General features: G+C 31.6%; 1 protein-coding gene across 3 annotated transcripts; it reads right to left on the bottom strand.

Moving 5' to 3' along the window:
- Nucleotides 1-11,233: 11,233 nt before the first annotated feature.
- Nucleotides 11,234-26,489, bottom strand: LOC114300167 (amino acid permease 6). 3 transcript variants are annotated; one of them, XM_082912259.1, is made up of 8 exons: nt 26,353-26,489; nt 25,989-26,222; nt 25,347-25,440; nt 21,574-21,788; nt 20,806-20,948; nt 19,215-19,322; nt 12,593-12,820; nt 11,234-11,791 (listed from the first exon to the last, which is right to left on the bottom strand). In XM_082912259.1, exons 1-6 carry the CDS (start codon nt 26,462-26,464, stop codon nt 19,311-19,313), a joined length of 810 nt encoding a protein of 269 aa, XP_082768385.1. In that variant the 5' UTR covers nt 26,465-26,489; the 3' UTR covers nt 11,234-11,791; nt 12,593-12,820; nt 19,215-19,310. The 3 variants fall into 3 exon arrangements, with proteins under 3 accessions (XP_082768385.1, XP_082768384.1, XP_082768383.1); XM_082912258.1 differs by lacking the exon at nt 19,215-19,322 and having other exon boundaries at nt 20,762-20,948; XM_082912257.1 differs by lacking the exons at nt 19,215-19,322; nt 21,574-21,788; nt 25,347-25,440; nt 25,989-26,222; nt 26,353-26,489 and having other exon boundaries at nt 20,762-21,107.
- Between the last annotated feature and the right edge of the window lie 1,247 nt (nt 26,490-27,736).

Genomic DNA, 27,736 nt, shown 5'->3' with positions numbered 1-27,736 from the left:
TGGTGCTTCATTTGCCAAGGCTCAGTGTATCAGGGTGTCCATCTTTCAGTCATTCTGCACCTATCAGACTACGCTTTTTGCTGCGTGACTCAGGTACTGCAGGCGGCATCGAACAAAGGATCTCTTTTGCTCCTTCGTATAGTAAGAGTAGTCCGTCTCCACTTTCCGTATCTCCTTGATGATCACCTCTTCAGTGGCAAATTCACATCGTCATCAGCTAAAGTAGGTATTGACAGACAAAGCCCTCCTACCTTGCATGCGAAAGGCTCCCCATGTGTCGAGGTTAATATCAGTTGTTTGACGGCTCTCTGATGACATTTTATGGTGGAGGGAAAAGTTTTTAATTATTAGTCTCTTTTAAATAGGTATAATAGTGTGATAATAAAATACACTAGTGTATAGACGTAGGGGATTCTAGAGTTACGTATCGGGCTGCGGGGGCTAAGGGTTGAACCTAGGCTCTGATTCCAAGTTGTGACGTCCCAAATCTACACTAAAGGTGGTAGTCAAGAAAAAGTCACTAATGAGTCTTATGGTCAGTGACCAAGTAAGATCCCAAATCGCCGGAGGAGTCAAATTAGCCTCTTTTCTAAGTCCAACTTTCTTAGGTAGTGCACTATCTCTTTAACAGATCTTAAAAGGCATTGATGCAAGGGCTCATAAGCAACGTAGGGAACTATATTGGTTTTTAAAAAGGCAAGCATATAATAATAAGAAAATAAATGCAGAATGTACATAGTTAAAAAAAATTAGTTCCATCAATATTACATCCCAAAAATAAAATTCTAGATGGACTATACAAAACACAAAAGAAAATTTCTAACTTCTCTAGGACAGCTCATCGTCTTCTTGCTGCGAGATCTTCTTCGGCACATGGCATGATACGCTGTGAGCTTTAAATGCCCAGTAAACGCACACATACCTTGTCATTTTTTCTCAATCTAATACACAATAGCAATTACAATAATAGGGGAAATGAACATGACATTCAAGCAAATAACAAGGTTACAAGGTTAGTTGTTAGTATTCTAGAAATCCCCCAAAGAGATTTCATCCTCCTAACTCCAAGAATCGAACGCAGATTATTCGATATGCCCCATCTTTTGCTGCTTTACAGACCTTACCCAGGATGCCTACCAACGGTTACATACCGCGTAGCGCCAACCGTGGACCTCAAAAGAGACGGTAAAATAGGGCCTTGCCCATTCCCCCCTCACACCAAACCACCTAGGGTCCGAATACAACCACTTCGTTCAAGGGTTCCGAACAACCACTTGCGCAAGACTTTAACTATCAAAAGGGAACACGTCCCGCTAAGCAATTCAATTTGAACATACATTTAACTCATAATAATACTTATGTGATAGAAACCCCTTTAGCCACCCCAATAAGTTTTCCATTTGAATTAATATTTTAAGTTAGTTAGTACAAACAAGTAACAAAAGAATAAATATGCATAAATGTGATCATCATCAAAGGACTAAAATAAAAGGTACATAACCATGACATATGTAATATCATACCAAGACATGATCATATATTAATAAGCATATTCATGAACACTAGGTCATAAAACTCCAATGCGAAACAGAATTTTCAAATTTAGTACCACTTAAAGATTAAAATCAAAAGGGCTATTTCAGTTTTTTTTTTGCCGAACCTGGCCTTCCTATGGTTTGTAGAGAATTTAATCTAGTTTTCAGAACATTTTTCAAAAATGGAATAGATTTTCCATATTTTTAGTTATTTAAGAAAAACTCTAGCGCTGTCCAGATTCGTCGACCGTTACAAAAATCAGATTTTCTTACAAACCGCTCACTCTTTTTCAATGAAACCAATTTTTCTTGAAAGATAACTCTTTAAGAAATTTTTTGACATAAAACCAAGGTCCAGATGAGTTTTCTATATTTTTCTAGAATTTTTGAAAGTTGGCTGTAAAATAGATTTTTCATGCACAATACTCAAAAGAAGAAGATTGGTGAGAAAAGAGGCCAACTAAGGAAAATTTTTCACTTCTTCTGTGATGAAAACATACTAAATCATGTATCAATAACTCAAATTTTTAGAGTGATGGTATGCCTTTGGAAAAAATGTGAGATATTGGAAGAAAAAAGGTAGTCTTGCATCTATTAAGAGGAAATATGAATAGAAGAAGGATTAAAGCCTAATTCATCCACTTTGAACACATGAATACCATTTCAACACATCTCAAAATTTGGTTTGAAATCTCTAATAATATGTATTTGAAAAAGGAAATAGATGGAGGGATAGTGATGTGGCTTACTTGAGGCTTGGTTGGTTAGCTAACAAGACCTTTTCTTTCTTTCCTTTCTCTCACCAAGCTCACCCTCTTCCCCTTTCTTTCTCTCAGCTGATTGAAGCGTTTGTGTATGTGTTCTTGTATGTAAAATGCTAAGGGAGGGGTGGTTTTTATAATAAAATTGGTGCAAAAGATCTAAAGTGCCCATTGGTTGGAAATGGATTGGACATTTTGGATTTACTTGGAATCTAATGGGATGGTGAATGATTAGAGGCCTTAATTATATAATTAATCATGATCTAGTTAGGCGTTGGTTAGGATTGGACTTAGGGTGGAGTATGGTTCCATGTTTTGGGGATACTGGCCAATATTTTTCCTTGAATTCATGGATATGGTTTGAAAAAGTTGTATCTATTCAACTTCCTTGGGGTGGTTGGCCATATGGTTGATTTAAGGGATTTTTTTTTTTCATGTGTACAATTGTTGAAATTGTATAGTGTATAAAATAGGTTTTAAGGTACAAGTGTATATATATAATAGTACTTGTTTGAGGTCAATTAGAGATTTAATAAAAATGTGAGGATTTTGGATTTAATATATGAATTGGAACATTTATTTTAGTGTAAAATTAAACTAAATTAGGGTTAGAGAACCTAATTCGGTTTGGATTTCTTGTTTCGACTAAAAAGGCGATCAACCGACAAATGTGATAAAAATTAGAAAAACCTTCAAGTGGTAATTCCATAGTTAGGGAGTCAATTAATTAGTATTAGGGTATTAGAAATGATTTCTAAGCTACCGAAATCGATTAGGGTTCGCGAGTTTTTTGTTTGGCGTATGTATTTTGATCTTATGGTTAAAATTGAAATTAATTAAGAAATTCAGGGACTTCAAAGAAATAATTTAAAAGTAAGGGACTCTTAAGAAAATAAAATTTTTAGAGCCTTACAATCCCTTCATCATGTTATTGTGTAGTTTGCATATTTCATCAAGTTCTTCTCCTATTTTGCATGGTTCTTCACTTTTAATCAAAACAACACGTTTTAGGTTTATTTTAACTATATAATATACATGCACAAACCCAGTTTGATCATCATGTAATTTTAGGTTATTTTTACTTTCTTATTTGTTAGTTGCGTTCCTTACATAATTATCATGTTAATAGCCTCAAACCAGGCTTAGGATTATATTTTGTATGTTTAGTTGCATATTAGGTCATATTTATTGCATGAAAGACGTTGAAAGTGGGCATTCAGATAAGTTCCTCTTTTTCTTCTTAACATGTGCTTGCTATTTGCTTCGCTTTTCAATTATGCAATTTAAATGCTTTTCTATACAAAAATTGTATGTTTTGAATGCTTTTTGTGAAAATTATTCATTTTAGGTTGAGTTTATGGCCATGGGTTGATAAAATTCACCTTTTTATTAAAAACCATAATTTTAGAAAATGTGACTTTATTCTCTTAATCTAAAGTAAATAATTTTCATTTTATTCAAATGACATAGTTTTAGGTTAGTTAAGGGTTTTAGAACTTAAAATGAGTTTATGTGAATAATTAACCACTAAAACCATAAAATAGAAAGTGAGTAGAGGCCAATCTTCGAATTGGATAAGAAGGGGTGCTATCATTCAATAACCTTCCACTCCTGTAACGAAGCTCCTGAACCTTGATTTTTCTTGGTTATGGTGGATTGATCCTTAACTTAGTTTTCATTATTAAAGATTTCTTAATTCCCCTTAAAAAAAAAACTAAGTGGCATCTCTTTATTGGTCAAAGCAAGTCGGTGTGCCATGCATGTCTTAGACTCAAAAAAGGCACGGTACCCACAGGTCTCTCTCTTTCCCATTCCCTCTTATGATTTTCTTTACACACCTCCATATTTGAGCATCACAAAACTTGCTTTGATCTTGTGTAATAGAACTTGAGGCTTGATTGTTTGTTTAAGAGTTCTACAAAATTATTGTGAGAGATTTAAAAGTGAGGTTAGTAGGATTTGAGAGAGTTTGGTGAAGAGACCTTGGTGTTCTTGAAGAGTTCTTCGAGGATCTTGAAGCTAGGAAGGCTTGGTCGCTTGGATCTACACTCTTCACCTTTTCATTTTCTTACTTATGATCTTGAGGTAGGATTTTCTCCATTATTGCTTTAAAATCCACGTTGGGGTTTATTTTTGAGAAAAAAAATGGCTGATATGAGTTGTATTGCATGTATCTTTCTCATGTTTATGATTGGAAATTATATTTGAGAAAAATCGTGTTGAATGTTATTCCATCCTTGATCTTGAAATTTATTTGAGAAAATCAATCTATGTTAACGAATACATGCCTAAACAATCAACTTGAAATTAGAGAGTGCTTTGGGATTAAAAATTCTAAAGGTGTTATGTTCATATATAGATTGTTATACTTTGTTCATTTTTGTGAAAACAGAAAATATAAGAATTGTGTGTTTGAGTTTCAAACCTTGAAAAGTGTATTCCTGGGCATATTTGATGATTTTTTTTATTATATAAACATCATTTTGCTTAGTTTACTTTGGAAAAAGTTGTAAAAATCTCTAATGTTGTGTTTGGTTGGAGGATTTGGGGAGAGATTTGGAAAGGAAATGGAAAAGGTAGGTGAAATATGAATAAATTATGCCTATATTTCACATAGTTTCACACACCTTTTCCCTTTCCCTTTCCCTTTCCAAATCCCTCCCCAAATCCCCCAACCAAATACAACATAAGTGTAGGAAATTTGAGAAAAAGTAGCTATTTGAGTAACTTGATATTAAATGTGGTTAGGTTTGAAGAATGAAAAATTCTGCATTACATTTGATATTTTTCTTAAAATTTTTAGTTATGAAATTAGTTTTGCTATTAATTTATATCCTATGTGATTACGAGTATGTTGTTGGGTTTGCACCATGACTTGCAATGTGGTAGGAATGAAATGATAAGATTTGACAAAAATGAGATGTGGGGATTATTATGGTTGTTTTGCTTGGTGTAGAACAAAGTTTGATTTAAAAGAATTGTTTGAATTACAGTAATTTGGTATTTGATTTACTGGTTTTACTAGTTGATGTTATTTTCGTACTTTAAATTCATATATAAGACATTTGAATTGTTCGATATTTTATATGAGAAAAGGGAAAGTGGTCATTTTTAGCTCGTTTGGGGAAAAGTAACATTTTGGATTAAACTGAAATAAATGATTAATTTTATCACTTTGGATTAATTTGATGAAGTTAATATTGATAGAATGGCAAAAGAACACCTATGATACATTTCATAATTATTGTCAAAGAGGATTTTGATATAATTGGTTAAGTCATAGAAAATACTTTTTAATATGAAAATTGATTTTTAGTTAAGTATGTAGTAATCGGGTGTTTGTTTACTATACCTAGTTGATTTTCGGACTTTGTTTCGGTATTATTGATTTTACGGGTGTGGCCCAAGTTAACACACAGCTATTAATTCCTCAGTAGTTGTCGATGGAGTTTCTTTTTGGCACACAGCTCGGAGTGAGCCTAGGGTGTAATCAGGGAAGGACCTATTATCAATGTTATAGCTCGGCCATAGTATTGGTGACGACATGGATTATTGCCCTGTTGGCAGTTATTATGCTTAATATTTATTTATTTATTTAAGTTAACAAATGTGAGTTAATTAAATAAATTGGACTTAAAGCCCTATTGGCAATTGGTTGAAGATTACTCATTTATTTAAATTAACTAGGTTGAGTTAATTAAATAAATTAGATTTATTATCGCGTTGGCAGGTATTGAAGCCTTGTTGGCAAACTCACTATAGTTGCTTTATTATTCCAGTTAACTGGCATAAGTTAATTAAATAAAATGTAATTGAGACTCTGTTGGTGGTCACTATAATTATTCATTTAATTAGTATATGTCACTTAAATGGGGTGGAATTAATACTATTAACAATCACTGTAGCTTGTATAATTATTTAATTTAATTTAATTAGAACGAGTTAATTAAATAAGTTGGAATGAATGTCTTGTTGACAATCTTGTCATATTTCTGTTTAGTAATTTATTTAAGTTAACTGGTGGGGTTAATTAAATAAATCAAACCTAAGGGATTAAGTACGTAAACTAAGACATTTGGCGTGGCACAATATTATGTATACATCGTATCACTATGCCTACATGTATTTTAAAGTAATGCTATGAGATTATTTGGTGAGCATGTGGTTTTCTCACCCGTTGCTAAATAGAGGTGGGTGTCTTTGGGCTTGAGGATTAGACATCTTATTTTATCACATTATTTATTATGTTTGGTTTTGGGCCTTTACGTTGTATTTGGTTGAGGGATTTGGAAAGGGAAATAAAAAAAGTGTGTGAAATTATATAAAATGTAGGCATATTTTTTACACATTTCACCTACCTTTTTCATTTCTCTTTTCAAATCCCTCTTCAAATCTCCCAATCAAATACAACATTAATTGTTTTCTTTGACTGGGCGCCTTTCTTTTGTAAAGGGGAATTATAACGCCCCAACCCTTTACACGTCATCGTTGTCCGCTTTGGGCTACGCCCGCACGGATTTATTCTTCCCAGTGGGTCACCCATCCCAGAATTACTCCAGCCTAAGCACGCTTAACTGGGGAGTTCTAATAGGGATTTTACCACCTGGGAAAATGCCTCGATGCTATATAAGGGTTCAGGTTTTTATTTTTATAGCCCAAGAACTCCCCCTCCATTCCCGATGTGGGACACCGGGGCCTTACAGGAATACCCTCGTTATTGTTGTAAGTTGTGAGCCATTTTGTTTGTAAATAACAAGTCATATTAAAAGCAATACATGGAGAGTGGATTTATGATTTTTATCTGTGTTACTATCATTTTCTTTTTTAGTTATACCATCTTTCAAAATAAATATTTTCCAGAATATTTTCTCGTATGTACTTTCAAAAAGTAAAGAAAATTGTTAACAAGAAGGATTGTTAATAATTAAATGAATGAGAATGAAATTTCTTTAGAAAATCTCATATTTAGATTAATTAGTTTTCGTCTGACTAATTTTTTGACAAATAGAGTGTAACAGGAAGGGTAGGTGTCTTTGGGCTTGAGGATCAAACATGTTGTTTTGTCATATTATTGTTATAGCGTGGTGACAAGCCGAAGTGCTCCTATTTATTATGTTTGGTTTCGGGCCTTAATTGTTTTCTTTGACTAAGGGTCATTCTTTTGTAAAGGGGAATACCCCCATTATTATTGTAAGCTTGTGAGACATTTTGTTTGTAAAGAACATGTCATATTGAATGTAATACACAGAGAGTTGAGCTATGATTTTCATCCATGGTACCATCATTTTCTTTTTTAGTTATACCATCTCTCAAAATAAATATTTCCGAGAATATTTTCTTGTATGTACTTTCAAGAAGTAAAGAAAATTGTCAAGGAGAATAATTTTTAATAATTAAATGAATAAGAATGAAATTTCTTTTGCAAATCTCATACTTCGATTAATTAGTTTTCGTCTAATTAATTTTTGACAATTAGAGTGCAACAGGAAGGTTTATGGTTTCAAATAGATTTGAGTTACAATAAGTGAGTATGGTGACAAGTAAATCTCCCATTGATAGTTCTCCACTAGCAAGCGTGCCATTGATGTAAATTTTGGCAATGGAATGCCCCAACTTTAAATTTTAGGCCCAAACTTGGGTTTTGACTAGTCAATGGGCCGAGTTCGGATTGATCCATCCTATATTTATAAAGCCCAAGTCTTACTCATGGTCTTAAAAATATGAACTTATGGGCTTGGGTTGGGCTTGGTCCATTTCGGCCTACTTAGTTAGTTTGTTTGTTTGTTTTTTTTAAAATTAAATTGGAAAGTAATTGAAAAAATTCAAAATTTATAATATATTATTTTTAAAGACACCTTAACAATTATATTTGCATATTTGATAATATAAAAAAAAAAAATTAAAATTAAACTTTATCTATTTAATTGAAATACAAAATTACAATTCATTGCAATACTACAAGAGAAGTATATGCTAACTAGGTTAGTACATACAAACCTATCAATCATTTCTATTCTCTAGCCAAATAAACTATGTATATATGAGAAATTAATAGAAAAAAAATAATTTTTAGTGTTATTCTTCAATCATATGGAGAACCATCTTTAATAAAAAAAAAAGTATAAAGCTCTCAACGGTAACAAAACTTAAATGAGCTATTGGCACGGGCTTATGGGTCGAACCCATGGACCTTACCTCTCAGCCCAACAATAGCCCATAATTTTTAGGATCGGGCCAAGCTCAGGCCGGCCCGTGAGCCATGTGTTTTTTCATGAGGCTTGCATTGATGGTCACTATGATAATCAAGGGTGCCATTAAGAAGACCATCATGTTGAGGTTTAATGGTCGTAAGTAAATCTCAAATGATCGTTGGGCATGGCCATCCATCACCTTCCCGCCACACTTGAGAAGTTGGTCACTATGAAAAAGTACGGGTTTGTTTCCCCCTCCTACACTCTCGACTGATCATTATAAGACAGCCACTTCCAATGATGATTCCGATCATTGGGAGTGGCCATCCTTTCCCTCCAATCCACTTGAGCAGCTGGTTGCCATGAAAAGTAGGAGAAAACTTTGCTGCCCTCCTTTTTGTACACCCCACATTGGTTGTCACAACTTTGATTTAAAAAGTAACTGGTAATTTTCATATTCCTTTGGCTTATGCAAACTCAATAGTTTCTCATTTCTCTCTGCATTATCAGAATATTAAAATTCACTCTATGTACCGCATGATTCTATTTCGAAACACTAAACCATTGACTTGTATACTGGAGAATAAATCGAAGGGAGATTGAGAACAATCTTCACCTTTGGATTTTTTAATTAAAGATTGACTGGTAAAATCTTGTTATATCTTATAAATTTTTGAACCAAATATTTTCTATTTTGAATTCATTTTACTACTCATATCTTTGTCCTAATATTGTTTGACAATATTCAAAATCTACTAGTGCCACAGGTTTTTGTCCTTTTATTTCTGCCACAAGAAGACCATGTTAGTTGCATTCAATTCCTCAATAACTGTATTGGGAAGTATCCTAGTTCTAGTATTTGAATTTTGAAAGCAATGTATAAGGTTTTATGACATTCTTGTGATAGTTTTGTTTATAGTCTTTTTCTTTTTTTTTTGGTTAAATTACTTCAATAATTTCATAGGCTGTGTTTGGTGTAGCTTTGGAATCTTAGTTCCACCCTCATACGCGAAGTCTCTGTTTGAATGGGGTTTTCAAAAACTAATTCTAACCTCACATTTCAAAATACCTTTCACAACATGTTTGGTACAGCTCTTCCTAGTGAGTTTTCAACTTTTTTAGATTTACCAGGTCGTCCGCCCAGTCGACTGGCCAGTTGACCAGAACAGTATATTATTTATTTATTTATTTATGTATTTTTGCAATTTGCCAATTACGTGTTATTTGGGGGGAAAAAATTTTGTTTTGATATTTTTTAAATATAAAAATTATTTTTTTTAGACCAAAATGGGAAATTATTTTTTTAAATTGAATTTTGAAAAGAGTGTGATTATGAGTTTTGAATAAAATTTTGAATAGAGTTTTGAGTTATGTGTTTGGTTATGAATTATAAGTTTTTAAATAAAGTTTTAAAAACTCTTTTCAAAACTCATAACCAAACAAATTTTTTCTTTTCATATGTCACATCAAAAATTCAAAACTCAATTTAAAAATATTTTCAAAACTCATAACCAAACAAATTTTCTCTTTTCAAATCATAATTCCAAAACTCATAAATTTAAAATACAACTCTATTCTCAAATCGTAATTTTAAAATTCTACCAAACGCAACCATAATTTTTACAAGAAATAATTTAATATATGACAATTTGTGCTGGTTAAAACGTGCTACTCAGCTGAAGACCATGGTGGCTGGAGAATGTTGGACATTTGGTTGGACTAAACTAAGACAACACCTAAACTTCGCAGATTGAGTAGTGGAAATGTTGTAGAAATTTTTTTGATTTCTGTTGTTGCACATTCAAATAAAAGCTTCATCCACTTTTATTTTTTATTTTTTTGGATTTAAATATTTGTTTTTGAGAGAGTACTGATTAATTTCTGGTTGATATTTGTTATTTTTTGTGGAATTTAACATATTGGATGTATTACATAAAATTCGAAATATTAACTATTTATCAGGAATTCACCTTTTTGGTCACTTACGACAAGGAAAAATAAATAAATAAATAAATAAATTTTTTGGCCATTTAATATTTAAGAATCTTTGGGGAAATTTTGTTAGTGCGGTTTAAAGTCGATATTTTGATGGGATGGTCAGGTAGCCTACTTTTATTCCAATTTGAGGATGCTATCGGATGATTTTACTTTGGTTAGGGGATTTGAGGAGGGATTTGAAAAGGAAAAGGAAAAAGTTAGGTGAAATGTGAATAAAATATACTTACATTTCATTTATTTTCACACACCTTTTCCCTTTCCTTTTCTAAATTCCTCTCCAAATCCCTCAACCAAACACAGCATTAAGATTCTTACTTTCTCATGACTTGGGGCCATAATGGAATAGTTGATTTTTATGTGTGAAAAAAAAAAAAAAAAAAAACCCAAAAGAACTGACTATCGAAAAGTTAGGATAAGGGTGCTTTTAAATTCTGTTTTTTGATTTTCAGTTGCACCAGACAACTCCTAGGTTTGGTTCTTCCTAAAGTTTGGTTTGCTTTGTAATTTGTTGTATAGTGTTATGCATCTAAAGCTGAATCAGACATGCTTGTAACTTCCATGACAATATACCATATACTTGAGAGCTGCCTAGATATGCCACAATAAAACTGCCTGTTCTGTGTTCTTCGAAGAACACACCAGAATATCATGGAAGCTTACTCATGCAATGCCATATTGAAGTTTCTTGAATATGGATTTTGTGTGAATTTTAGATGAATTTATAGACATAATATGACTAGAAAACCTGTAATACTCAAACTGATTGTGCTTTTATGCTCTTTAGATGTGCTTCCAAATTGTCATACATTTCGAGTAGCTAGCAAAGGAGTCTCATCAATTACAGATCATATTGCATTTTAGTTAATAGTACAAATATCAGTTAATTCTGAGTTTTGAAGGGCTTGTATGTCTTGAGAGCTACAGCTAGTCCCTGAATTGATCCAATAGCAGCTACTAGCGATATGACAAGGCAAGCCCAACTGAGGATTTTCAGCCAAATCCATGTGAATGAGAACCTGGGTATTTTTGACTGTGCAATGTGCATCTCTATGGGGAAATACACAGTCAATGGATAGAATGACGCTGCACCGATCAAGCCCAGGAAGTCGTTGAAGAAAGGGAATATCATGGCTAGCACTGCTGTCAATATTACGTAGGTTGTTCGCCACACCAATCTGAAGAGGTTGATGTAATAGGCACCCCAAAATGGGATTTTTACGGCATACTCACTTGTTATGAATTTGCGATCTGGCCAGCGCTTGTGACAACGGCTCTCTGCGAATGCGAATATCGGTTGGCAAAAAACCTGCAGGTGTGGCAATCGTGTATGTCATGGTGGATTTGTCATTAAATTTTTTGTTCCCAAATGCATTTCTAGGATTGTCATGGTGCCTTGGAATTTTCATGTTTTGAAGTTTATAGTATATACAAAGGGCTACTGGTTCGATGGTTAAAACTTGACTTACTAATTTTGAAATTGTGGATTTGAAGTTAAGAGTAACCACTTTTGTGCAAATTATGTTGAGACTAACTCTGTACCTAATCTATACCCTTCTAGACCCCCAACTAAATGGAAATTACATGCAGTTATTTCATTTTTTTATTTTTTTAATCATATGATTGGAAGTATATTGAGAACACATGGTTGGCATTGTGAATGCATGTTGCCGAAGCATGCCAGAAGTGTGCACTGTAAATAAATAAACATTAAATGCAACGGTGATACTATTCTATCTGGTAAGATATTGTAAACGAAATTAAATTGACTGATGATATGAGAATGACAGCATGGCCCTAGGTGGCCTTGAACTTGGATTTGCCAGCCTTGCAGGGATTTGGGAACAAGAGATTTTGGGGCTTTATTCATTTTGAATTTACAAGTTAGTTACAAATACTTTATTTTAGCTATTAATTACTTAAATATTATTTTACCTCTTAATTTTAAATTTGTACATTTAAATCTTAAATCATAAGAAAATAGTATAAGTGTACTCTTTCTGAAAGATGTGAAAGTAATATAACTTTATAGTTGATTTGTTTAAATTCAATTCAAATAAAATGTAGGCAGGATATTAGTGTAATTAATCGAAATTTATACGTTACATACCTGGTAGGCACCGATTAGGTGAACAGCAATGCAAACATTAGCAAAGTCGATTAGCCAGAAAGGCTCATAGAAACCGAACCCAGTGAGGAAATTTCCAGGTGCATTGTTTCCAAAAGCAGCATAGCCAAGACAACCGCAAGAGGCGTAGAAGAGGGTGGTTGTTGAAACTCCCACTAGTGAAGCTTTCTTCATCACTCTGTTCTCCGGAGGGTGTGATTTTAGTGTGTCCTGCGAATACAAATTTACTATGAAATCATGTCATTACGTTGATCAAATTAACATAATTTTTCATAAATGATCTATGCACTATGACTTATGAGATGAGTATAGTTCAAATCAACAAAACATGGATCTTGATGAGCCTTAACATCCCTTTGGTCCAGTCCATTGTGGGATTGGAGACATGCGGTCTAGATAATCAATCATTTTGCTCTCTCTGCTTCTTGTTTTCCAATCAATTGATTCTAAATTTCGGCTTAGCATTCTCTCTTCTAAAAAAAATTCTTTCTTTATGTCCCATTATCCACAAGAAAAATGATTGGGAGCTCCAATAATAAAGGAGCTCTAATGAGTTCTAATTTGAATAGATCCCACTGTGATGTGATATTTTGGCTTTGGCTTTGGCTTTGACTTTATTTTATTTTTATTTTTTATTTTTTGTCACATCATTAGAGCTCAATTAGAGTTTCAAAATTAGAGGGATGTATCATTACTCTATTCACAATCATAAATCTGTTTTCTATAAATAAAAAAATTAGATCATGAATCAATGGAGGCATGAGATTTTCTATCTTTAATTTTTAATTTTTTTTTTTTTTGACCCTTTGACTCGATGTACTCTTAACAATTAGATCATGTCTCAAGATTATTATATCATAGAATGACTAAGAGTATATTCAAACAAGGTATATAAAAAAATTCAAAAAAACTGACCAAACTGATTGAATTGGACCAAACCACCTGTATTTCTTCGATTTTTTTAACAAGAATTGATTTGTGCCATTTTTTTAATTTTATTTTTTTTTTGATTTTCGATTCAGCATCGATTTAAGCACTTTATGCGCCTAATTAAACCGAAACCAATCGCTTCAACATAAATTCTATTTATAATATATATAATTTAATAATATAATGATATTAATGAGTATAATAAATTATTAATATCAATTAATTATCCTTATCATCCCTATTACCTACGTTAGGATACCCTTATTATATATAATCTTTAACTCTTTACTCACTATTCTTGAATCTTTAGTATTTATTATTATTTTTTTTTATTTGTATTTTTGTTAATATAGAAATTGTAAAGTATTTATTAAATTGATGAATTTGATATATTTGAAATGGTTGATAAATGGCAAACTCAATATTTTTATATAAACAAGTGACTACACGAAAAATAACTTAAATTTGAAAAATTCTAAATCGATTAAATTGTAATAAACCGAACTGTTTCAATTGATATGATTCAGTACGGTTTGATGGAAAAAGTGATCTATATCGGTGCTAAAAATGATAAAACTGACATTATCGGTTTTGTGACAAATTTTACCTTGCCGACCGTACAGAACTGATTACATTCCTAAAACAGGGAAACACATAAATTTGAAAACAAAAGGGTAAATCTTTGGTCATGCATGAAACAAGGAATAAACACCTTCTTGGGGTGGAGAATTTTGTGTCCTAAGTTTCTAACCCTCTGGATCACCTATTTTTGATGTCTTTCCTAACTATTGTTGTACATGAAAGTGTGTTCGATTTTGCAAGTTTATCCTAGGTCAAGATAGAGTATTTTGGATTTTTCTTTTTCTTTTTTATACAAATGGTGGGAGAGAAATAAGAGAGAGAGAGAGAGAGAAGATGCATCATGAAAGCAGTGGAATACGCGAGCATCTTATCTACCAGATCAATGATTAATATCATTTTGGAACTTGTCTTGAGTGGAGCCTAGTTTGTGTAGATTCAAGCAGGGTCGGCCCTTAGTTTTGGTGACCTTAGGCAAACTCTAGAAACAAGACCTCTATACTTATTAAAATAAATTATTAGTAACATGATAGGAAAATTTACTCATAAATCCTAGTTTCTGAAAAGTTGAACCATTTAGTTCTAAAAATTTTCTTATGCTTCATTTAGTTCCATTTATACATCATCATGATGTTCATGATATAAATGAATCTGATGTTTCATTCTATAATTTCAAAATTTATTGAAATCTGATGAACATTAGATATTTGAAATCTAATGTTTGAAACATTCATCCTATAATTTCAAACATTATTGAAATCTGATGAACATTAGATGTTTGAAATCTAATGTTTGAAACATTAATCTGATGTTTGAAACATTGTAATGGGACCTTTCAGTCTATAAGAAAACTTTTAGGACTAAACAGTGTATAAGTTATTAATTTGGGGTTTATTGGTGCATCCCCCAAAATGATATGTATGCATATTTTTTTTATTTATTAATATTCACACAAAGTTTGCTTGCATATATATATATATATGTGTGTGTGTGTGTGTGTGTGTGTGTGTGTGTGTGGGTATTCATTAAAATTATGTATCCAAATTTACTTATATAGATTAAGATAAAAACACGTCATTACAAGTCAAAAATATTTTTTTAAAAAAAATGATTTTGTTGCTTTAGAACTCAAAAAGATTAAAAAGAAAAAAAAAAGTCTTATTTTTAATTTTTCAAGAAAAATTAAAAAATATAATACGAAACAAAAATTAAATCAAAATATCACATAAATATTACTCTTCTCACATTCTTAAATGTAAAATTACTAATTAAATTTGCAAAATCTGACTTATGTACTACATATTTTTCAATAAATAACCTAATTAATTTATTCAACTTTTATTGTGATAACAAATTTATTCAACATTCCCTATGATATGGCTGAGTGAATATAAAATTTAATTAATTTTAACCTTAAAAATTTTATTTATAGACATTTGTAATTGACAAAGTCAACAATATTTATATAAACAATTGATACATTTGACAAACAATCACTTGTTACATTTAAATTATTCACCACTTCATTGTTTTTTTTTAATTGTTTCGATAAAATTTTAGAAGATCAAACTTGAAATGAAACTTCCAACTTGCTAAGTAGAATTTGGGCCACTCACGCAAATGTGGGCTCAAATGTAAAGGGCTCAAATGTAACGCTAATAGTTCAATGTCATTTCGGCAATCAGTTATGAATGGATTGCACCTAAACAACAAAGATCAGACGACTAGTCTAGTGAAAAAAAAAGGGTTTGTTTCACCAATAGTAGATCTGTATATTTTAAGTTTGAGAGATGTTACATTTCCTAATTGAGATCCCTAATTCCATTTCTAATCACGTGGTTAAGACTCATGTGAAGTGGTTCTATACTCATCTCTCGTTCATCTTTTTTTTTTTTTTTCTTTTGAACTGAATAACAACTTGGTTATCTCCGTCAATTTCTATTGAATTGAAATTGCAAGCATGTGCTAGTTGGCATGCACTTCTACATGCTAAGGCTTCACCCCGCAAAGAAGAAGAGCTTTTCTAGCTTTTGGTAAGACCATCAAACAACCTGCCTCTTGCATCCCTCACGAGAACTACAGTAGAAGCAACCTAGGTCCCTTTCTGAAAAGTCGCATCAAAGTTAATTTTAAGAACACCAGATTTGGAGGCTTGCCACCAATTCACTCTATAGCATTTCTGGTTTAAATCCGACCCATTTGACTTTTGGATTCAGGTTTCTTTTCCTTATATAGTTGTTCTTGTCTTGTTTCCCACTATTTCTCCTTGAGTTTGGCTTTTGTGATGTGTTGATTGCATTTGGAACAGGTTGGTAGTTTGTTTTTAAACTTTTGTTGCTTAGATTTTTGTTCCTTCGCTCGAGCGGTCTTTGTGAACCTCCAGTACTTTTGCAGGTTTGTAAAACTATTGGGACTTGAGTGACGGTCTTTTGTCTGTAAAAATATTAGGAGTTTGTATTCTGTGCTCCAGCAACACTTCTTATGCTTGAACGGAACAACTTATTGCGTCTGGTTGCTCGAGTGACACATCTTGTGCTTGAGTGAATTGTTTATATCAGTTCGTAAAATCACTTTTCTAAGTCACTTTTTCAGCCATCTCTATCTCTCTCTCTAAACGTTTCAATACCCTATTTTCTCTAACTCCCTCTCTAAAACTCACCTATTTTCCTCAAATACGCCTAGATTCGTCGATCTTTTCACCCGTGTGCCTTTTTTAAAAAGATGTAGGCTTTGTTCTAAATGGAGCAAAGTTGGTTTTTGGCATCTTTGGGTTTCCCTCACTCTCTTTCTCTCTCTCTCTCTCGTGTTCTAGCTTGAGGTAGGGATACTTTCCATACTTTTTATGAGTTTGAACTTAGTTATTTGTTATTTGTAAGCCATGTTGAGATTTTTGAAAGATTTGGAACAATCTAGGGTTTTGGGTAAAAATCAAAAGAGAGGTTTGTCAAATGGATTCTTGAGAATGATTTTTATGTGGAAAACAATGTTAAGTTAGGAATAAATTATTGATTTTGAATGTTGGGATTGATTTTGGGAGAAAAAGAGATTTTGTCTTAAATGTCTCAAATATTAATCTTATAAATTTTGAGATTGATATTGGAATTGTGAAATTGAGATGATGTTGATGAGTATGATGAAGTTATATATGTATTATCACTCACCACTTGAAAATTTAGAAAGTTTATCTTTATTGTTAATTGTTTATTTGTTGAGAAATATCTGTTTTGGGCTATTGGTAGAGGATAGCTATGAGTGTTATAGAAATTGTATGTGAATTAGGAGAATTAAAACTATTTTTTCATTCATTGCATTGATCATTATCTCACATTTATACATTGAAAATGTTACTGTTTAGAGAAAATGGGTGAATCTAAGAAAGGAATTATTGTTACATCAATTAGGTTGGCTTGTGTGTCCTGAGTGAAAGTCCCAAAAATCGCGCGTATACATAAGTGCCCGTTTACGGTTTCCTCCGTACAAAATTTCTGGAAAATGTTGTATTGTTTTGAAATTCTCAGAGTGTGATTCACTACCTTATTTTCTATTGAAATAGAAATGATTTATGAATTGAGACATTAACTTTGATTATTTTTACTAGACTTTGGCTCACCATACGTAGAAAAAACATTTCAAGTGCTGATGATACACATCCGCCAAGGTAATAGCTTGGGAGGACTTGGAGCGACAACTTCTTTTTTTGTATTTATTGTATTTATTTTGTACAAGCCAAAAGCTTAAACTGTATTGGACTTAAGTCTACTTTTGTTGTAACCAAGAACTAGGGGTGAAATCGGTTCGGTTTGGTCGGTTTTTTCACTAATTTTGCACCGAACCGATCATTTCGGTTTTTCATATTTGTGAACCGAACCGCCCAGAAAAATGACATAAACCGGCGCGGTTCGGTTTATTATGGTGTGGTGTGGTTTTTTCGATTTTTCGATTTTTTGGCCTTTTTTTTTCCCCCTAGTTGGGCCTCACATTTTGGGCCTATATTTCTATCCATTTTGCATAAAATTTGGGCTCAGGCCATGTAATTCCTACATAGGTTTGGGGCCTCACATTTTGGGCTTATTAATATTATATAAGTCGGTTCGGTTCGGTGCGGTTCGGTTCAAAAAACTAAAAAACGTAAACCGAACCGAACGATTGAAAACTTAAAACACCGACTGAAAACCGTTCGGTTCGGTCGGTTTGGTCGGTCCTTCCGGTTATTCTTTCACCCCTACCAAGAACTATCTTGGAAAGTTTTAAGCCTTTAGGGCATTTATTTATTTATTTTACTTTCATATCTTATCTCTTGTTGTACATATGTTATAGATTCATGGTTAGACTTATGAATTTATATCTGCATATGTCACCTCTTATACAAAGCTATTGAGATAAATAAAAGATAATTATTTCATCACATGTTGTTATGTGATCGATATTGTAGATGGTTTATAGCATTTATTTTGGGGCGTTACACACCCTCAAAGGATTCTATCGAAAACCTGAGAATGTAACTCCTCCTTAGACTCGAAGACAGAGTCAAATTCCTCCTTCACCGCTCGAGCTCGATGTAAAGTCAAGGAGGGCTCTATCGGATGATGATTGAAGACAAAACTGTTGCGATCCTTCCATATATACCACCCAATCCAAACAACATAGTTAAAAAAAACTATCCCATTCGTGAGCTGATGGAAATTGCTCTAATAATTCGCAAGACCACTTCAAGACAAAATATCCTTCCACAAAAATGAAACCCTCCCTAACTCCATTGCCAAGGGACTCCATCTACCACCAAACTGACCATACTTGCAACATAGCACTTGTTTCCATAATGCTTTATCCTCAAAGCCATACTTCCACCACCATTTCATTAGCAAACACTCATTGAACTCACTGAGCTTCCTCACACCAAGCCCACATTTGCTTTTATTTTTGCACACCTCCTCCCACTTTACAAGGTACATTTTTCTCTTCACCTCATCACCACCCCACAGAAAAGTGGATTGTATTCTATCTAACAGTTTGGCAATACCCACTGGCATCTTAAATATAGACATAAAATATATAGGAAAACTTGATAATACAGACTTAATTAGGATAAGTCTACCTGCAAATGATAAGCATTTCCTCTTCCATAAAGCTAGTTTCTTCTTAAATTTATCAACCAATGGCTGCCACATTCTCGTACTCCTTGGATTTGCACCTAAAGGCAAACCTAAATAATTCAAAGGCAACTTTTGAGTTAAAACAATTCAACTTTTTGGCAAAGGCCTTCACCAAATCATCCTCAACACCAATTCCACAAACTTTACTTTTATGAAAATTAATCTTCAACCCAGATATTATTTCAAAACGTCTCAAAATTCTCTTTATTGTAATGATTTCCTCCCAATTTGCTTCACAAAAAATAATTGTGGCATCTGTGAACTGAAGATGAGACAACTTTAGTTCACTATGACCCACAACAGTTCCTTTGATCAGCCTATATCTTTTGCTCTTTCCATTAAAATGTTTAGAGTAGTGCATATTAATTGACTAAATTAAAAAATTATTAAATTTTATCAATCCATTTTCATAATCTTAGAACAATCTAAGCATGAGATATGGTATACAATTTGTAATTTTTTGGTGAATACAATTCGAAAGGATTGATAATGCCATGATTATTAATAGTCCTAGTAAAGGTAATCTAATCCAATTTATCTAAACAAACATGTCATTTTAGTCTTATTAAAGAGGATCTTAGTATGATTTGTTCTAAAAATTAAAGTGTACCGTACAAGGTTTAGGTTTTCGGATCTGCCTAACTAGCCAATTCAGACAATTAGTTTGGCCCAGTGGTCTTATAACCACACCATAGGGTATGGTGAGGAGAAAGTCAGGAGTTCAAATTGATATTGAGTAGTGACGACCCTTTAGTTATAATTAACAAACTAACCTCTATAAAAAAGTAAAAAATAATAAAATATAAATGGCCGGTTGGACCAAACAGTTTCGTGCTTATCATCAGATGGATGTTACCCACAAAAATAGAAAAGGGTGGTGGGCTCTCACTTCGTTGTGAAAAGGCCTAATTCATTAAGTGGCCAAAATCTCTGAAGGCTTGTGGTCCATAAATTCCAATGGTCCATAAGGAATCACTGAAATGTATCTCTCTGTAATCTGTATGGACACTAAACTCTTGTAAAAGGAAAAAAGAAAGAGAAGAACAAAACTATATTTGGTCATAAATGGCCTTCATTTGGATTAGACCTAGTGGACAAGAGTCCGCTAATTATTTGGTTCTTATTGCAAGTAAAGCACATGGAGACACCCTCTGGACCAAACATATTTTGTCACTTTCGGTAGGTATATGCATAATATGACAGGGCTCTCAGTTTCAATCTGATCCTAGTCGGAAGAGGATCATTTTTAACACTTTCTTCTTTAATTATTATTTAGCACTTGATTAAAATGGTTAGTCGTTTGGATGATGGAGAAAACTAAGTCACTTAACAAGTCCAACAACTAGTCATTTGAATCAATTACTGAATAATGACTAGAGGAAGAGAGTATTGGAGAGAAACTGAATCTTTAATACTCACTATGCCACTCATTATAATCACCACACAATGTCTTGTTTCTAAAAAGGGTCATACATACATAGATACATACATGATATGTTGCAGATAGATACAGAAGCTGAAGGAGGAGCTTGCCTGTATCTCGATGAGAACAGTGGAGTAAGCATAAGCAAATGCTATGTCTCCAATGGCTTGGAAGCTTCTCCAAACCTTTTCTGATGCTGACACGTCTACCCCTACTGTCACTCCTGTTAGGCTTGTCCTTGCATGTGCACCTCCTTCCCCCATAGTCATGCATTCACCACACCATATCACATTAACCAATCATTAATCACAACAACTCATACACAAAGCAAATATTTAAACAACAATAACAAAAATAATTGGAAAAATAGTAATATGAGAAGGGTCATCTCATGTTAATGCTAAAGATAGCCGCAATTTAAACTTGGCATAATTTGGACTTGATTTTAAATATCTACATGATGGGTTTTTCCTTTTTTTTGGGGGGGTATTTTATTTCATATTTTTGACATTTATATATTTCGGTATATTAGATGGAATAAAAATAATATATATTGTTTGATTTTCGATATGTATTAGTCTATAATTGATTTACAATTGATATGGTCAGTGTAAATATGACTGGTTCAACTACTATAAAATTAAAAAAATAAAAATTGATTTGATTTTATATTCCAAATATTATAATCCTACGAGCGATCGATGTTGATACATCTTCTCATATCAATATTTAAAATTAAGTTAGATCATAGCAAAATAAATGTGATTGACATAATCTATTCAAGTTTCTACAAAAAATTTTTAGCTCTACTTGTTATATGTTAGTGTCTCTCTCTCTCTCTCTCTCTCTCTCTCTCTCTCTCTCTCTCTCTTCCTTACCTGCTACTTTAGCAATGGAGAGTCCAACACCAATGGAAGAATAAGCGAAGGACATGACAGCTGCGAGAATAGAGAGCCATGAGAGCTTGTGAAAATTTGGTATTTGACTGAGAATGATCTGAATGATGGCAAATATGATCATGAAGGGATAGTTTGATGTTGAACACTTCACATGATGACCATATTTGTGGAAACAATTTGACCTATTCACTGCCCTGATTCACGATGTAATAAGAAACACATAACAGGTAAATTATTTTTTTGACAACCTGAACTTTAATAAATAATAAAAGGAAAAAGAAAATCACAAAATCTCACATATTTTTCCCATATTAGGTGGGTTATACCTTTTTGTGATTCCATACTCACATGAGAGGGTTGAATTTGATTATGTGACTAGTCCTATGCAAGCAGAAGAAATTTTTTTTATTTGAACTTTTCAACTTTCATAACTACAAGAAATTAAAGTTTTAGAAACAAGAATTTAGAGATAAAATTACTTTTTACAGGCAAAATATTTTTGTCATCAAAAGTGCTATTATTTTAATTTTAGTTACAAAATTAGACATTTAGTGATGAATTACTGACCTTTTAGGACCAAAAATTTTGTCTAAAAAATAAACCTTTTTGGGACTAAGTTATTTTGTCCCTAAAAATGTATTTATTAGTGACATTTCCAAAATTGTCCCTAAAAGCCCATTTTTTGATTTTTTTTGGACGACTTTTTAGCGACTATCCTTGCAACAATTGAAATTAGTCTCTAAATATTTTTTACAACAAAATTTATACTTTTAGAGACAAAAAAAAGCTTGATCTTTAAAACTCTGATATGTTGTAGTGAATAAATCAACACACTCCACTTCATCAATGGTTGTGATGAAATTCTAAATCTATTAAGGCCACAGCTTCTCTCCAGTTCGAAATTCGGCTGGATGGTGTTGTTAGACCGTGGTGGGCTCAATTTCGAATTTATCTTGATAATTCAAACAATTCAATATGTAAAGTTTATTGAGTATATCATTTTTTATAAAAAATTACGTTGATCGAATATCGATAATCATTTGAAAATCAAACTTATCTTAGCTTAAATGAAAAACAAACTTATCTGGAATTGTCAGTGAAATTCACTCTCATCTCATTTCTCTCATTCAGACTATTATTTGCTTAATTTAATTTATATGATTAACTCAATTTGAATGCATTCGACATAATATGATAATTTCAATAACTGGAATATATAAGTGGATTTATTTATTTATTTATTTTTAAATCATTATACACAAAAAAGAGTGGATTCCATATGTATTATTATTATTATTATTAGGATTAATTAATTTATTCATAAACTACTGTTAAATTGTTTATTTAATCCATAAACTATCGATTGAGTTTATTAAATCTTTCAAGTATATAAATCAAAATTTTATTAGGCTCTAAACTATCAATTGAATCTATCATCCCTAAAATATTTAATTCAAACCTATTTAGTCCATGAAAAGATAAAATGCCAGCTTATAAATATTGTAAATTACTAAAAAACTCTACTTAGTTCAAATTTCATTATAGAAAAACATTTAATTTCCATTATGTCTTTAAAATGTGTTTTGTTAAATTGGTATAAGAGTTTGGTTTCTTAATATTGCTAATAAAATTATTTAAGTATTAGATATACTGAAAAACTAAACTAAGATATTTTAACTAATAGCACGTCGCTACAAATTAAAATAGAATAAATACGGGTGAATTACACTAATAGTCCCTATAATTTGGAGCTTGTATCAATTTGGTCCCTGACTTTTTAATTGTGACACATTTGACTCTGAATTTTGAATTTTGTTCTAAATAAAGACAATTAAAGATATCATTAGATTTTTCAAGGGTAAAATCGTCAATTTGATAAAATATAAACTAATTTGACAAAAATAAATGTCAAACAAATATTTTTGAATTTTAAAAAATTATTTCTACCCACTAAAAATAAAATTATGTAAAATTGATAAATCTTTTAGACATTTATTTATTTTTTTTATCAAATTAATTTTTATTATGTGTTTGGATGATCATGTAAAATTAATTTTTAAAAATTAATCATGTAATTTTTATTAATTTTTATCAATTTTACATAATTTTATCATTGGTGGATAAAAATAATTTTAAAAAAATTAGAAATATTTTTGTGACATTTATTTTTATCAAATTAGTTTATATTTTATTAAATTGACAATTTTTTCCTTGAAATTTAACAATGGTATTTTTAATCGTTCTTATTTGGAACAAGATTCAAAATTCAGAATCAAACGTGTCACAATTGAAAAATCAGGGACCAAAATGACACGAGTCCCAAACTATAGGGACTATTAGTATAATTTGCCTAATAAATAATACATTAATTATTAAAATAACTTAACAAATTTTTTTAAAGATAATCAATTAAAAATTATAGACGAAATTCGACATTTAATATTAGATTAAGGCAAGTAAGTGGCTATTGTAGAATACAAGCAAGAAAATAGTACACATAATTACCCTTCTCCTTATTAAGGAAATTCACTAGTAAAACAATGCGGCAAAATAAAAATTTTAGGTTTTTTTGTAATACAATTTTAACTATATAGAAATTTTATTAATTTATAGTACTTATAGGTTTATATTTTATTTTTGTATTCATTTTAGGAACTAAATACATTTGAATTAGATATTTTCAGGATTTAATAGATTTAATCGATAGGTCAAGAACTTAAGTAAATTTTAATTTATATACTTTAGAGACTTTTTTTTAACTCAATAGATAGTTTAGAAACTAAATAAATAATTTAAGAATAGAAATTGAAATAAACTCCTGTTATTATTAACTAGTGAATGTAAATTATTTTGTTAGATTAGTACTATGGGAGATCTGAATTCTCACCTCTCCTATAAGAACCCGTGTTGCCTCTCATGACACAAAACAATGAGCTCACTTGTATTATTATTATTGTGGGTAAATAAATTGTCATTGAGTATTGAGTAATAAAAAATAAAAAAAATAATTAATTATTTACAATAGGACACAATTTATTAATGGACTGAACTACATGGATTTAATTAAAGGAGCACATAATAGTTTGTCAAGAGAACGGAAAAATATATCACCATGGTCCTGCTATAAAGGAGAGGATTTTTGTCTGGTCCACCCTTGTTGTTTAGAAGGTATTGTTGGGATTTGTGAGGTCTATCACAAGTTTTATTATGACAATTTGAATTGTTTATTTTTTCAAACCTTATGTATAAATTAATTATGAAAAAAATTAGATTGATAAGATAATTATAACTATATTATTTCATCATATATATTTGTCTTAAAAAAATAGATGATAAGTATAATTTTAAAAATAATTCATAATTTTTTTAATAAAATCACATAATTATAATTACTAAATTAATATAATTCTGTTTATGAATAATGTACAAATAACAAATAAAAAAATTAAATCATTGTATGGTATATCTGCACCCCCACAAAGCCTCCAACCCACATAGTGGACTGGAAAGAATTCTCCCCCAAAACTAATACAGACCCCACTCGAGGGTGACCCCCACTACCCCCACATACACGTTGGGGTCAACGAGAGGAGGATAAAAATATAAAAAAATTAGACTAATCAGCATTGGTGGGATCACTTCAGTGGGGGTCTCACTCATTTTTGAATTCTCTCCCAACTACAAATAAGACAATAAAAGACTAAATAAGAAGATTCAAAACCGAAAAGCAAGTCCATTAAAATTATACTCACACCATACTAATAGATGCAGTTATTGTGTATCCAATTGTAACACCTATGAGATTACCATACTGAGCTATTCCACATAGCTTCACCTGGATACCTCCTGAGAAAAACACGAAAGACCCAAACCCATTAATATTTGAAATTTCTACCTTTACCCATATCATAGTTTCAACAACAATAAAACCAATCATAAAATTAATCACAAAAGATACATGAAAAAAAAAAATATATATATATATATAGCTACAGATATTAAACATTGGAGATTGCCATTGAAGAAACTACTACACTTAGAAATTTTGCCCCTCATAATTCTAAATTGTAACTGTATTTTAGTGATCTATTATGTAATTAGTTTATATATATATATATATATGTATGTATATATGTATATAAATTACTCTTTGCATAGAAACCAATCAAAAAAATCAGACGCAATCTTTATATGATTATGTGTTTCTAAGAGTCAGATCAGACATAATTTTCATATGATCAGTTTATTTGTTTCTAGACTTTTTCATTAATAAAATTATGGCATTGAATTTGAGAGGTGGGAAGGTGGGTTTTGTATAGTCAAAGAGAGAGAGAGAGAGAGAGAGAGAGAGAACAAAACTTGAGTGATAGTGAGAGTGAGAGTGAGAAATTTACCCAAGTGAGCTCTAACAACATCCATGTAAGTGTAGTTTCTGGTGCCGGTAACCGGGTCAGGAGACCTGTAACAGTCGGCGAGGAGAGTGGAAGTGAAGTATGTGATGAAAGAGAAGGCCATCAGAACTGCCGGTCCGGCTACCCAACCCAGCTGAGCTATAGCCCATGCCAGAGACAGCACTCCAGACCCAATCACAGCTGTTATTATATGTGCACTTGCAGTCACCACACTTCCTTCACAAACCAAAAATCAAAACCCAATTCGTAAACGAAGCCAAGTAGTAATATATTATTTGATGATATAAAACGGTGAAAAAAAAAAAAAAAAAACCTTGTGATATATAGCAGTGTTTATTTATGATACCTGTTCGTTTGGGGCGACCGTCGTCATCGAAGTTCTTGCCAGTATCTGCATTTTCAAGGGACTCTTGGGCTTGTTCTATGAACATGCTCTTGTTCTGCGTCTCTCTAGCCATCTCTCTCTCTCTCTCTCTCTATATGAGGAGTGTTTGAAGTTGGGTTATGCTTATATAGGCACACACTAATTATTCCCTCCGTTCTAAAATAATGATTTTACCTGTGGAATTCAATTTTTTTTAATAGTACAATTATTATATTTTAAAAAAATTAATATTTCAAAATTATCTTTTGATAGTAAATTTTTTTAGGAATATTAATGTCATAATTATATATTTTATGTTATTAATGAATTTAAAAGAATGACAAAATAGAAAATTTATATTATTTTTATACTTGATCTATGAAAATTAACTAATATTTTGAGACAATAAAAAATAGAATAACGAACTAATATTTTGAAACAGAGAAAATAGTATACCTGTATATGTGATGTACTGGTTTGTGTTGAGATTGAGGCCAAAAGTATTTTAAAAATAAATGAAAATATTTTAAATGTAATTAAATTAGTAAGTGTTTGGCATACACTAAATTTATTTATTTATTTATTTATTTTTTATTTTTTTTACATATATACACTTATTTAGATCATATCAATTAACATCTATCAACATCTCCTTTCTACTTTATTATTTACTTTATCTACATATTTTTTTTATAAAAAATTTTAAAAAATACACTTATTTAAAAAATCCTAAACCACCCCTTAGTAACAGCTATTTTGAAATTGACTAATGGTGTTTAGTCTTTCCCTTTTTCTAATCCGGTTTATCCTAGATATAAATGGATTGTACTGTGCAGTTTTTATTTTTATTTTTCGTTTACTTGAGGGCCATTTTGATAAGGCTATAGTTTCTCTCAAGTTCGAAATTAGATTAGACGGAACTATTGAGTCATATTGGGATCAATTCTAGGCTCATCTCACTGATTCAAATTGTTTAATATATAAAACTCGTCGATTACATCATCTTTGCAAAAAATCATATTGATCAGATATCTATAACTATTTGATCAATTTGCATTTGTTTCAACAGCAATTATGATTTTTCAAATAAATCACAAACACAAATGAAAAGCTGATCAAGTGACTATCGATGTTCGATTAACATGATTTTTTTGTTGTTAGAAAAATGATGTACTCGATGAGTTTTATACATTCAACGGTTTAGATCATTGAGACATGAGATTGCAGTATTACTGTTATTTAAATCAATCAAAATTATTCTTTAAATAATTATTACTGTTATTCTTCAAGGACCAAAAGTATGGTCCGTACACTTATTCTTTAAATAATTAAGACCGGCCCACCGTGAACCCATAGTGAGGTCCAC

Source organism: Camellia sinensis, unplaced genomic scaffold, assembly GCF_055761805.1.
Source record: "Camellia sinensis isolate YWXY unplaced genomic scaffold, ASM5576180v1 Unanchor3, whole genome shotgun sequence".
NCBI classification, from domain to species: domain Eukaryota; kingdom Viridiplantae; phylum Streptophyta; class Magnoliopsida; order Ericales; family Theaceae; genus Camellia; species Camellia sinensis.
This window is presented reverse-complemented; position numbering and strand designations above follow the sequence as displayed.